The following is a 13688-nucleotide window of genomic DNA, read 5'->3' as shown; positions in this document are numbered from 1 at the left end:
TACTCTCAATCACCCAAAACCTCACAAATGGTACTTTTGCAATTGGAGAAGGAATGATACATGCAAAGAGGTTTATCTTAATACATCAAACTTTAAAAGCAGCTAATTTCAACCTTGGAAAGAGAATTATGTGCAATAATGACTTGTTACCAAAATAAATACTTAAATTAAACACTGAGCACACCAGAAAAAAGCAACAGATACTACAGCACTCCAAGAACTGACTTTGACATCCCTGCATTATTGCATTATACATTTAATAACGCCATTATTAATCAAGTCGGGCAAATTAAGTTTCTAACAACAGACACGGACACAAAACAAGTGTAAATTGTACATTGAGAATTTTATTTTTTAACAATACAAACTATACCCATGATTTAAGCAACAGTCTGTCAGTAAAAAGGGAAAGAAATGACAAGGCATATATTTTTTCACAAAAAAATTAAAAAAGCTTTTTTGTGAAAGTCCCTGGGAACTGTTTTACAAGACAACCACAATGTTAAAGCCTTCTGACACCTTTTTCTTTCATATCCTTATTTCAATATACCGCTGAATATGAAAAGATGCAGTACACCTAATGTCCACTGTAACTGCGACAACACATAGTTTACATGGCTTATATATGGAAAAACTGAAACCAGTGGAAGTGGACTGAGTAGTGCTTATGTCCATTTCAGAAACACCAACAGCACACATTAGACTACTGAGTAAGTCACCTTTACTGTCAGGAGAACACAAAAAATGATAATTATGCTATTACAGTATTTCTTGGAGCCAGGGAGATCCAGACATTTCAAAAAATAATTCAGCCAAGGAATTATGGTGTTAGATCCTCTTCAAATCCTTCTGAGTACTACCCACAGGTCAGAGAAAGGGCAAGATGGATGGTGATTGGTAATGCTTTGCCAGTGAAGTACAACTGCCAACCCCTCAATAAATACACACACATGGCCATTTCAGGAAATGTCCTATTCTCAAGTAGCAATCTCCTTGTTGTGACAGAACAGTGCATCAATATTATACATGTACATGTGTGCTGTCATGCACAGCCTGGCACAAAACAGTGCAATTTTCTAAAAAGTCAAGAATATCCATCACTATACAAATACACAAAATATACCTGACAATCACAATCACCTGCAACAGCATTACATTAAAATATTGTTAATTAAACAAATAGGTACAGTACAAAATGGAGTGATTGGATGTCTCCCTTAAGGACACATGGGTACAAAAATATGTTTTGGTTATGCAAATATAAGTGATACACCTTCTATCCTGTGCAATCCCCATTCTCTTTCAGCCTATATACAAAACCAAGTTCAACTTATAAATATACAATAACATAATATCCTAATTCTTCAGATATTTGCATTCATAACCAATAACTAGACCCCAGCACATGCACCAGTGATGGCCAATGGATAAAAAAGCAGCTAGTGAAGTTTCAAATGAGCTATTAAAGTGTAGACACTATCAACACATCGATAATCCATATCAACTTCACTTCAAACATTTTATCCCCAAAAAAGACAAAAATATACTTCAACCTTGACTCTAAGAAAATAGTGCACAATTATCTATTATATAAATGTAAACTATATATATATATATATTCAACGAAATGTAAAGAATATCACTTTACACATACAGTATATTGTATTACTTATAGAAAACTCTACAAATCTCTAATGAACCATTTTTTCCCTGCAGTCTCAGTGTAGGGTTTTGGCAGAAAAACAGTTCATGCTTTAGCACAACTAAAAGCGCAAACACTGTCTGGTACACATTTCATGTAGGTCCCCAGTCTTACCTGTCTCGTGGCTACCCAAGGTTTGGGAATGATTGTTCGCTCGCAAGAACACACTGACACGAGTCAACATGTTCTTTTAAAAGATCGACTGTTTCACTGGGCCTACTGCTATCCAGACAGATGAGAGCTTAATTAGGATTGGCTAGACTATTAACCAAAGAACTTTTCTAATGGCGTTTTCGCGTCTTACAGAAGATGATCAATAAGAACATCGCAGTAATCTGAGATGAATGAACCTCTGCCTTTATCGAGTTCAGAACTGAGGCTCAAGAGTTCAGAAGGTTCTAGGAGCTGTCTTAGACCCGCTGTCCAACTTTGTTCCTGCATTCCAACCATCCTGAGGTTTTTTATTTCAACCCTAATTTTGCACACCTGATTCTACGAAATAGCAGCAAGACAAGATCGCTAGCTGCTGAACGAGGTGTGCTTTGTTAGGTTTAAAGTGAAAACATACAGGACAACGGATCTCTAGGAACAGGGTTCAGCAGCCCTGCATTAGGCCTTAACCACCTTAAAGGGACATTTCACTTTGGTGTAACACAAGTCATTTTGCTGAGCTTACCCCGTTGTATTTGCATAGTATGAATACTAGCAACATCAGATGTCCCTGATGACGTTGACAGCAGCACCGTTCCTCTTGGTTTTCCGGTTCCCAAATCCACAAAATTACTAGTGTTTTACCGAAGTGAAATATGCCTTTAAAACTATCTTCTGAAAAGCTGTGGGCAAGAGGGACTATGCAGCAGTGGGCTAGTACAGCTATTAAAATCTGCCTAATTGCTTTGGGTCAGAAGTGAAGAACAGAACCTCCTTAAGCTCTGCCATTAACAAAGACTCCCATCCCCACAGTGGCTTTTGAATTAAATGCTTCTTAAAAGCGGCATACAGGCCACAACATCAACTGGTTCACAACAACGAACAATCATCAAGAGTAGACGTGGAGCGGGAATGTGAAAAATACACTGCCGGTACATTTTCTGAATTCTCCCGTCAAGCATTGTCCCAACAGACAGAAGTAGGGCACATTTGACTGCAAGAAGCACTTCAGATAAAGCCTTCCTGCTCAGGAGCGAGTTGAAAGTTAACGCCTTTAATGTGTGCAACTTGGCCCCATGTGCGTGCGTGCATGTGTGTGTATGTGAGTGGATGAGTGAGTGTGTGTGCGCATGCGCTAGTGTGTGTGTGTGTAGGTGAGTGCATGTGCGTGGATGTGTGTGTGTGTGTGGGTGTATCTGAGTGAGCGAGTCTGTGTGTGTGTGTGCACGAGCACCAACATGGCGTCTCGTACTGTGATGTCACAGCAGGCTTGCCCCGCGGGTCACATGCAGTCCACCACGTTGCTGGAGCCCTGGCCCACGTCCCTGATCTGGCTGATGTGGGAGGCGCAGACGGCCACCCCGGCACCGGCCCGGCAGTGAGACACCGACCCCACCAGCTCCCACCTGAGGAGAGGGACACGCCCGTCAGGAACAGGAACGCTGTCACAGCTAGGCTAAACCTGTATACAGGCACACTGTCACAGCTAGGCTAAACCTGTATACAAGCACACTGTCACAGCTAGGCTAAACCTGTATACAGGCACACTGTCACAGCTAGGCTAAACCTGTAAACAGGCACACTGTCACAGCTAGGCTAAACCTGTATACAAGCACACTGTCACAGCTAGGCTAAACCTGTATACAAGCACACTGTCACAGCTAGGCTAAAACTAGTCAACTCACACCTGTGTCAGCATAGACACACACTAGACTGCAGTCTTAATACCTGTATACAGCAACAATACATTTCTCGACAACATAATATACAAACACAAAATCATATTGGTCAGTCATAACAGGCTTTCTCAGTACTGAAACTTCACACTGGCACAGCAACATCAGAGTTTTATTGGAGTGATAATGTAGAAAATCTTTAACCTGGTCATGAACTACTGCTAACCCCCAACCGCCCTTCACCACCCCACCCTACCTGTTCATGCGTGGGTCGAAGGCCTCCACCGTGTTTAGGTAGATGTTACCGTTGTGCCCGCCCACGGCAAAGACGCGGCCCATGACAGTGGCCACACCCACGCCCCCTCTGGGCGTGGTCAACTCCGCCACGTACTCCCAGCGGTGTGAGCGGGGGTCAAAGCGCTCCACGGAGCTCAGCGGAGAGTTGTCATCGAAGCCCCCTGAGGTGACGGGATGGGACAAGAGGAACGAGCAGAGAGAAGAAATGAAATGCAGTAAGATACTGGAGACCAAGCTGGCAAGGCTCTGTCCAGCACTGACTTTCACAGCACAGACTTTAATGGGCAGAGCAAGGTACCTGTTGAAAAAGCATTTCATTAAACAATATTTACAACATGACAAGCTTGAGAAAGTATAGCAGGATATGCATATGATTTAACACACTCATGAGCAATGATCAAAGATCAATGATACAGACTATCATTAAGTGAGTAAAACACTCCAAAAAAAAGTAATGTGTTTGGACTTTGCAGACTGTTTCTGATGCAATACATTACAACAACAAAGCTAAAGTCAAAAATGATTAATTGTGAATGATGACAAGACCGAACATTTTGTCTCCATTCTGTTTCTGTTACAAGATTTAAGGGCCTGAGGCCTTTGAACATTACATTTGCGATGCAAAAGGTTTTGGTGAGAAAGTAAAAATGTTTCACAGTGGTTAGCTTCAAAGCTGTTCTACACACTGATTCACATCACTGCAACACCCGTCTCCTACAGTAGGACGATTATGTAGTAAAATAGTCGTATAACTACTGTAGAGTACCAACAGCCCCACTCAGATTGTTCACTTTTTCTGGGCAACTGTTTTATCACTCTTTAAATATAAATGCCAGTCATGCAAAAGATCAATTAATCCTTAATCTACTAACTGAAAAAGTGCTGAATCATGTTTTAAAGGGACAACCCTTGTGCTGAGCTCATTTTATTTCACACATTGGTTCAAGGCAGTGCACTTCCTCTTCCTGAAATGTCACTATGAAAATGCGCTGTTTTGAGCATGTGTCTGAAGCAAATTACTTCTTCACATTCACTTGTAGCCTATGCATTAGGCAAACAATATCAAACTACATACTTAAGTTCTTCATATACTTGCCTTGCAATATTTGGCACAATATACCAATTAATTCAAACCAATATTCTGCCTTTGCACAGCCTCAAATGACACTTTCAGTCAGTGCAATAAAACCCACCTAGTTTATAGCTAGCAATCGCTAACTCACTAAATGTAAACCTTTTCCCTGCATGACCCAACACATTGTACATAACCGTGTAAAAGAAAGCAATCATGTGATCCCGTTGTTATACGTATCAAAGAGCACACCAGAGCTGCGGAGCCTGGTAAACATTGACCGAGCGTTGGCCCCTGGGGAACGCCTCTCACCCACGACGTAGAGGCAGCCGTTGAGCTCGCTGACGCCGTTCCCGGCCCGCCGCTGCCCCATCTCCTTCACCTCCGTCCACTTGTTGAGGTGGGGGTCGAACCTCTCCACGCTGGAGAGCGACGCTATGCCATCGTTACCCCCCACAGCGTACACATGGCTCTGACGGGTCACAGGACACAACAAACACCATCAGTCTCCATCTCGTTCATACAGTAGGAACACCAACCGAAACAATCTCCACCCAAGTAATCCATGTGTTTCTGATTTTTAATCCCAGTAATGTTTAAATATGTACTATATCATGCATTTACATAATTATAATCATAACTGTATACGCTATATATACACACACAAGTCTTGTATGTACCACCTACATTACATAACACATCTTTTTCAATACAAATCAGCCATGCGAGTGCAGTTCCACAACCACAAAACAGTAATTGTAAGTGCCATAATTCCGCCAAGCTCTAAACACCGTTTCCTCAAATGATTTAAATAAATTAAGCCACAGGTGTGAATCTTTGATACTGTGATGAGTAAATAATGAATTCCACAACAAAATAACACTTATAGTTAATCTCCACACACTTAATTTGCACAGATGAAAATTAGTTGAAATATACAGAAAAATTAGGTATTTTTAAACAAAAAAACTAGTTGCAGAGAAATATCTTTCATACGGAAAACTGTGCGCAGTTTAGGAGCAATGCAAGCAAACAACCCCATGAACCGTGACACTGTACATACCCCCAGGGCCACGGAGCCGACCCCCCCACGGGGCGTGTTCATGGGGGCCACAGCACTCCAGCGGTCCGACTCAATGTCATAGCGCTCCACGTCGTTGAAGCAGGAGTTATCGTCCAGTCCCCCGATAGCGTATATAGGGCCTCCGAGCGCAGCCAGGGCAATCCCCCTCCTTCAGACACGACACACAGCAGTGCTTACTGTACCAACATTACAGGTTTTCACAGGTCTGCTGATAACAGACACACACACCATTTTCACCAACATTGTAAACTCCATGCCATTTATTTACTTTTAGTGTTGCCTCAATGAGAATTTTACCACACTTTCTCAAAATAAAAAAAATAAAAATCAATTTGAGTTAGACAGCCAAAGATGATTATTCTTATAGCAAAAATTGCTTATAGAAAAGGGAATTTAATTGAAATAACATTTTCAGTATAATGATTTACAAAGGCTTCCATTTACAACATACTACAACATGTAGAGAATTACTTTTTGGCTCACCTTTTGGTGTTCATGGATGCCTTCATCATCCATTTATTAGTTAGAGGGTCAAACATTTCCATGTTTCCCAAGTGTTCACTTCCATCGTGTCCTCCAACTGCATAAACTTTCCCTACGGAAAGAAAAATTCCAATCAGAGGCTTTCCCTACGGAAAGAGAAATCCCAGTGAGAGACTTTCCCAACGAAAAGAGCAATCCCGGGGAGAGACTATAGAAAGAGCAGCCCCTATGAGACACCAGTCACCAGATCTCATGCATTCAGTTACATAGCTGGCTGAATGAACTGGATAGAGCTACAATGGGCAATTAAAATAAATCACTACATCAAGCAACTTTCAATTTATGTATATGTTTATTTAAATCTTGTAGGCGCTACTTTTAGAGTTCTAATTACTTTCCAGGTGTGTTATGTCCAGGAGAGTGCGATTTTCAGAACTGGAAGTGAAATTTAATCGATTTCCCTGTGTATATGTGAAAGGCTTATAAAAGATATTAACGAGAACTTATTTTCAGGGAAAAACACCACTCACACCACACCTAGCATGAACTGGCACCTCCCGCTCCATCTATACAACGTTTCCGTGCAATATGAACATAAACGTCCAAGTATAAATAATGTCGTGCAGTGAATTGAGGGCTGAGCTGAAAGTGAATATTTGTGGAAGGAACTCATCTTTTCCTGAGAGGAAAAAGCACAATTGATCTAATTCCTGGAGAAAGCATTCAGCCCACTTGGCAGTCGGCAAAGACGCTTCGTGAATTGTTACGACACTGGACTTTTTTTACAGCAGTATTTGTGGGGGCAAAGGTCGCTTCTCCCCTCCCATAAACAACACTGCCATCGACTAAAACACACGCAATGATATAATCAATTCAGCCGTATCTTGTTTTTGTCTTGCACAGTGGTTCCCAACCGTGTTCCTTGAGATCTGCCATTCTGAAGGTTTTCATTTCAACCACAATTTTGCACACCCTGTTCTACTAATTAGCAGCTCAAGGTGATCTCTAGCTGTTGAATGAGCTGTGTTTTATAAGGGTTGGAATAAAAAGCTACATGGCCATAGATCTCCGGGAACAGGGTTTGGAGGCACTGGCCTAGCAGGACACGTACGCAAAACACATTTATTCTAAAAATCAAAGCCTGTTGCTAAATCAAACACACGGAGCATTCCAAAACTGTTCACTGAATCTGAATTGTCAGTGGGCAGTGTTCTGGGACTCAGGCTATGCAGTCTAATGCAGTCGTAATGCAGTCTAGTGGCCAGCGTCTGCCCAACGTGCTCCATCTCTCCTTTCCTTCCCTGCTTTGCTCTCCTCTTCTCACCTCTCCTTTCTTTCCCTGCTTCGCTCCTGTCTGCTCACCTCCCACAGAGATGACTCCCACGTGCCTGCGGCGGCTGTTCATCTCGGGCCCGAAGAACCAGCTGTTCTTGCTGATGGAGTAACACTCGATGCTGCGGAACGGGTCCCCGGACCCGCCACGCCCGCCCACGCAGAACAGCACGCCTGGGGAATGGCCGACAGGCGTGTCAATCATACAAAAGGCCCAGTGGGAAAAGCCCACTCTGCAGTGCTGCCACCCTCATTGAGCCTGTTAGACTCTGCTGCACAGATGCTATGAAAACCAGACTCATAGTACAAATATGCTCACTCATGTCGTCTTTAAGACATCCCATTGTCCGTTTAATTAAAAACTAAAGTAAATATTAAACTTAGCACCCTGAGAAAACTAACCCTGAGAAAACTAAAATACCGATTTGTTAGAGACAATGAAATGAGGAAGATTAATTGGCATTCATGATGCATTTAAAAATTCATATTCATTTAAAATCCACACAAACTGATCCAGGCCTTTTGTGTGTTCTGGCAGTTCATACAGTAAACTCCTAATAGCCTCAAACCCGTGACCCTGTTGACATGTTCTGCACTCTGTGCACACGCGTTTCGATCGTCCCTCGTCCTGTGAGCTCTCACCTGCCGTGTACTTCCTGTGCGTGGTGCGGATGGAATACTCAAAGTCTGGGACCACCTTGTTGCTGAGGTGCAGGTGGTAGTTCCTGGCCTCGTCCAGCAGGTCACGGCAGCTCAGGTTGCCCTTGATCATCTCTTCTTTGGCCACCGTCCCCGTGAGGAAGTCCACGGGCAGCAGGGGGAGACGCACCTAAGAGCAGCACAGGCACACGCACCGATACGCACAAACACATACACGTACAAACACATACAGTATACGCACGGAGATATACACACAAACACAGAGACGCACAAACACATGTACGCATAAACACATACGGTATACGCACGAAGATATACACACATAAACACAGACGCACAAACACATGTACGCATAAACACATACGGTATACGCACAAAGATATATACATATAAACACAGAGAGGCACAAACACATGTATGCACAAACACATGTACGCACAAGCAGAGATACACAAACACATATAAACACACATACGCACAAACACATGTACGTAGAATCCCATGTACGCACAAACACAGTGACGCACAAACACAGAGATGCACAAACATATACAAAAACACATACACGCACAAACACATACACACACAAACACAGAGAAGCACAAACACAGAGATGGCTGTATGAAAGAAGCGCAGCTCAGCAGCTGTGTGTATTTTACATTTACAAAGCAGCAATACGGGACACCACATGCCCAAGAAGGAATCCCTCCCTTAATAAGAAAGGTCTTAAAAGCACCAAAAAATTCCATATTTAAAATTACAAATATCAATGCATGCACTGTAAGCATCTCAATTAGGTCTCATCTGGTGGATTACAGGAAACGGATTTCATGCTGGAAGTTCAGAAGCTCTCTTCCAGAAAGCGTAACGTAGACTTACGGTGCACCGAACAAAGCTTTGGGAGACTGCCATTCCTGAGAAATCTGACGTTAACTCAACGGCAGTTTTTCTCCTGATGAATGAGGTTTATGATTGTGGCTGCTTATTGGCTCTCCAAGATACTAAAACCCATTGATTGACGTGAATAGGACCAATAATTACGGAGAAACTGCAGTTTTACATTTGGTTATGCAGGCAAATCATTAATCAATCATTATTTGGTTAATTCCTTTCTTAAATACATATCAAATTAACATTATCCAGTGTTAATAGGATTATTTTATAGCAGTTTATATCAGTTGCAAATAAATGTGATCATAGGTTAATAGCTTAGAAATGAATTTTATTAGTACGATCAGGAAATGCATATAAAATGTTCAGAAAATATTTTCTAATTCAATGATCATGAAATTAATTTCAGAGGTGAACAAAGTGAAGTATATTAAAACTATTGTGTTAATACAATTCTGTATATTAAAACTATAAAAATTTGGCTGAAGTTGAAACATCACCAAATTCATTTAATACATTCTCATAAATCAAAAGTGGGGAATTCAACTCTTAGTGTTGTGTGTCATTTTATAACAAGCAATTTACAATTTTGAGCATTTTATCACCATAATAAGCCCATTTAGTACTCTCATCAGCACCACCCCGCCCACGCTGTCACAGGGGACCGACAATGCCTCCTCACTGTATGCTGAGACGGATCAAATTCTTCTCTCTCAATCTTCACACACACATAAAGTCTGAGATCGGGATGTAAATATTTACTCAGTCGTAATTAAAGGCACACATTTTGGAACATCGTGAGCAAACTTGGTGTTCGGAACACCGTGAGTCTACGTTAGAGCAATGAGGCACGGGCCACGTTTGCCACTGCGAACCGGAGTCGCTCCGCCCACCCTGCAGGGGACGGGCCCGCTCACCTGGCACATGATGCGGTCCAGCCAGGCCGCGTGGTGCTGCGGGTTGGCCTTCAGCCACTTGACGGCGGCGCTGTACACCTGCGTCTCGGACAGGATGTTGAGGTCGCTGGACGACAGCAGGGTGCACAGGTGCTGCGGCGACACGCAGGGGAAGTCCTCGCACTCCACCACCTCGCGGAAGTGCTCGCAGGCGTAGCGGTCGGCCATGTCCATCAGGTCCACGCGGTTGTGGCTCTCGGCGAAGGTGCGCACCGCCAGGCAGTTGGACGGGTGGAAGTGGGCCTTCATGTACTCGCAGCAGGCCCGGGCCACCAGCTCCACCTGCAGGATGCAAGCCGCGTACAGCAGAGGCTGCACGTTGTCCACCGTCAGCGTCAGGCGCGAGGAGTAGGCAAAGGTCACCAGGTCCTGGATGGCGTCCCCGTCGAAGTCGCGGATTTCGATCAGCTCCTGCTTGGCCTCAGACATCTCCGACAGGAACATGGCCCTGAAGTAGGGGATGACGCATGCCAGCACGAGCTTGTGGCATGGTATCAGCTTGCTGCCCACCTGGTAAGGGGAGACAGGAAAAAACTCTGATTTACCGTGTCACCGTGCGTGCGCCGAAGCGAAGCGCCGTCTGTGCTCCGCGGGCCGCGCGCCGCCCTCCTCAGCCCACCTTAAGCGTGACGTCACAGAGCTCGCCCGCCTCGTAGAACTGCCGCAGGGAATTATGGAACTCCTTCCAGGCCTCGTGCGCCTCGAAAACGAAGGTGCCGTCCACCTCACTGTCGCACTCCGAGGGCCGGGGCTGTGGCAGCGGCTTCTCCCGGGGTTTGAGCTGCCTGGCGTGCTCCGGCACCATGTCGCCCGGGGCCATTCCCGCTCACAGAGACTGGAACCTACGCCGAGGCGGGAGAGAGAGGCCGTTATGAGACCCAGTCCGCCGCGGCGACGCTCCAGTGTGCTACAGCCGCGAGAGGGCAGAGTACGAGCCGTCAACCATCAACAAACGCCCTCCGAAACTCAGCTGGGGTCTGTCCCTCCGCCGTGCTCACAGCCAGTCAGTCACTGGAAAGATTTACTGTGGGGCTGCAACATGTATGATGTCACCACTCAGGACTGACAACAGCAAGAGACCCATTTGAAGTTTGCCAACGCGGCATGGCACAGCATGAAAACAAGTGCCATACATTGGAAACCACGAGTCCACACAGTTAATACTTTATTGTCCCATTCCTTGGCCTGGTCTCTACCTCTGAATGGCCTCAATGTGATCTGGCAGCCTCATTAGCATTCTCTTCAGCCTTGTAGGCATAATCCGCACATTTCATATTCAACATTGTGAAAGACCCCTTATTTTCATGCCAATTTCTTGCAGCTCGCTACAGTGCCTTAACTGGTTTTTTCTCTTTTATGCATAAAATCAGACAACAGAAAAATACCACAATATCTGTTTTCCAAATAAGCAGTGAACAGACAAAATTGTTTACGGTATTACGTGAGCAACAGCCAAATGACGAATCAACAACTTTAAATTAAGGTTTGTGGTTAAATAAAGGATACATTTTGTAAAATGTCAATACTAACTTCGTGTATTTATTATGTACGGTCATTGGAGTAAAGTTCAAAACAACAGCAACCAGAGAGTAATTAAAATTCAAACAGCCTGCCGTATGCATTGAACTGCCTTTTGAGGTTGTACATTGGACTTGGGCCAGAACTTCCCTACACTGCCAACAGAGTATCAGGGACTTCCGCAGCATGAATGTCATGGCGCATTAGTGATCAAGAGATGTACCACTGACTGGTGTGTGGCCATGGCAACCTATCTTTGTTATGCCTAATTGCTTTATCCAATTCCCTCAGGACAGAACAATCATTTCATCAGTTTTAGGTGACATGTCACTCTTGGATGCCATCAAGGCACTGGATTAATTAGCTTTTGCAACACAAACGTGCTGAGACAGGCAAGTCGCCGTTCTCTCAGTACTACCTTTTCATTTAGAAATGTAAATAAGCTGGTCCGTTTTACAGTTGCACATGCAAGTTTACATCACCGTAATTCGGCACCACATTTAGCTTAAAGTGAAACATCTAAAGGTAATCCGATATAAGAAAACAACATAGTTCGTTATGTCGTATTAAGTTGTATATTAAATATAGATGGGACTGCAAGGCTAGTCTAACATTCTAACCTTGCCGTTGAGACCACTTCCACAGCAGATAACAAGTAATTTGAAGGAATGTTTTTTTTTTCTTCTCGTCTGTAGCTCACGGTAACATGCTCCTTAATCTTTATGCGTCGTTGTACATGTCCCTGTTCAGAAGAGCTCCAACAGTGAAATGCGCCCATCTATGATCTCAGTGGTAACTAACAACTTAAACAGCTTGTTAACGTTACCAAGAGGGAACGTCCTTTTACGACAACGACAGCTGGACACGCAAGTCAGTCAATATTCACATCCATTTACAATTTTTTTCTTTTCTCGACCTAAGCGAGCAAGCTACCTAGCCATATTAGCTAGCGCCAGCTAGTCGACTTGCAAAATGAACGTTAGCATACCTTGATACATCTGGCTAGCTAACTCAGCTGGAAAAAAAAACATTCTGGATTCACCGTATGGTAATGTGAAACATTTCTCGCCTGTTATCTGGATATTTGCTGCGAAATGTCCCAATCTCGTTTGCAGAAAACTTGTACTGAATGTGTCTCCCTCCAAACTCCATTCAGGAAAACATTATCGCTAGCTGGCTAGCTAGCAGCTCAGTCAGCAGAGCTGAAGAAAGTGGATTTATAACAATAGTCCTGTTTAGCTGAAAGATTCAAATGCGTTTCAGACATTCTTACTACACGCCAAGTTAGCTTTATAACTAACGTTATATTATTACAAAATAAATTAATTCACCAAGTTACCTCATCGTTTTAAAGGTTCCAATCTCGCTACTCTTTCCATCCCACTTTTTTTCCCTTCCATCCGACTTGTGCCTGCACAAAATAACTCAATACGTCACCACGCTTTGCACGTACTTTGAAAACCGCATAGGCATATGGGAAATGTAGTTGTTCACCTAAAGCGTGCATATAAACTCAAAGGTTGGTTTCAGTCTCAAGTTCCAAACAAACTGAAAAATAATAAAATGTGCCAAGCTGAATTTATCGTTTATTTTCCCAAAACGCGCGTGTTTGAAATGTAGAATATCTAGGCTATTAATAAAAATTGTGATAAGAATACCGCAAAACAGAAAAAAATGTTAAATGTATATGAATGCACATGAGCAGGAAATGGGATGAGTGAACCACAAAACTCAACAATTTACTTTTTTCATTATTTCTGAAATTCTGCTTTATTTTTTCCCGCATGTTATTATTCGATGTTATGGGTGAATATTTGTAGCCCAATGAAATATTTAAAGCAGTACAAATTGCAATGTTACAAAGTTG

The 13688-nt window shown here is 43.3% G+C and overlaps 1 protein-coding gene across 1 annotated transcript; it reads right to left on the bottom strand.

Moving 5' to 3' along the window:
• Positions 1-327: 327 nt before the first annotated feature.
• Positions 328-13251, bottom strand: klhl8 (kelch-like family member 8). Its single transcript, XM_035391577.1, has 10 exons — positions 13161-13251; positions 10923-11145; positions 10265-10813; positions 8439-8625; positions 7827-7970; positions 6465-6576; positions 5961-6129; positions 5210-5369; positions 3785-3986; positions 328-3258 (listed from the first exon to the last, which is right to left on the bottom strand). Exons 2-10 carry the CDS (start codon positions 11121-11123, stop codon positions 3135-3137), a joined length of 1848 nt encoding a protein of 615 aa, XP_035247468.1. The 5' UTR covers positions 11124-11145; positions 13161-13251; the 3' UTR covers positions 328-3134.
• Positions 13252-13688: the final 437 nt, after the last annotated feature.

The sequence above is a fragment of the Anguilla anguilla genome, chromosome 14 (genome assembly GCF_013347855.1).
Source record: "Anguilla anguilla isolate fAngAng1 chromosome 14, fAngAng1.pri, whole genome shotgun sequence".
Classification (NCBI taxonomy): domain Eukaryota; kingdom Metazoa; phylum Chordata; class Actinopteri; order Anguilliformes; family Anguillidae; genus Anguilla; species Anguilla anguilla.
This window is presented reverse-complemented; position numbering and strand designations above follow the sequence as displayed.

Excerpts from the sequence above, each read along its gene's own strand:
- klhl8 (XM_035391577.1), bottom strand. The coding sequence starts at position 11,123 with ATGGCCCCGGGCGACATGGTGCCGGAGCACGCCAGGCAGCTCAAACCC. Across the intron at positions 10,814-10,922 it reads TCTGTGACGTCACGCTTAAG|GTGGGCAGCAAGCTGATACC; the intron begins GTGGGCTGAGGA and ends TCCCCTTACCAG. Across the intron at positions 6,130-6,464 it reads GCATCCATGAACACCAAAAG|GAGGGGGATTGCCCTGGCTG; the intron begins GTGAGCCAAAAA and ends TCGTGTCTGAAG.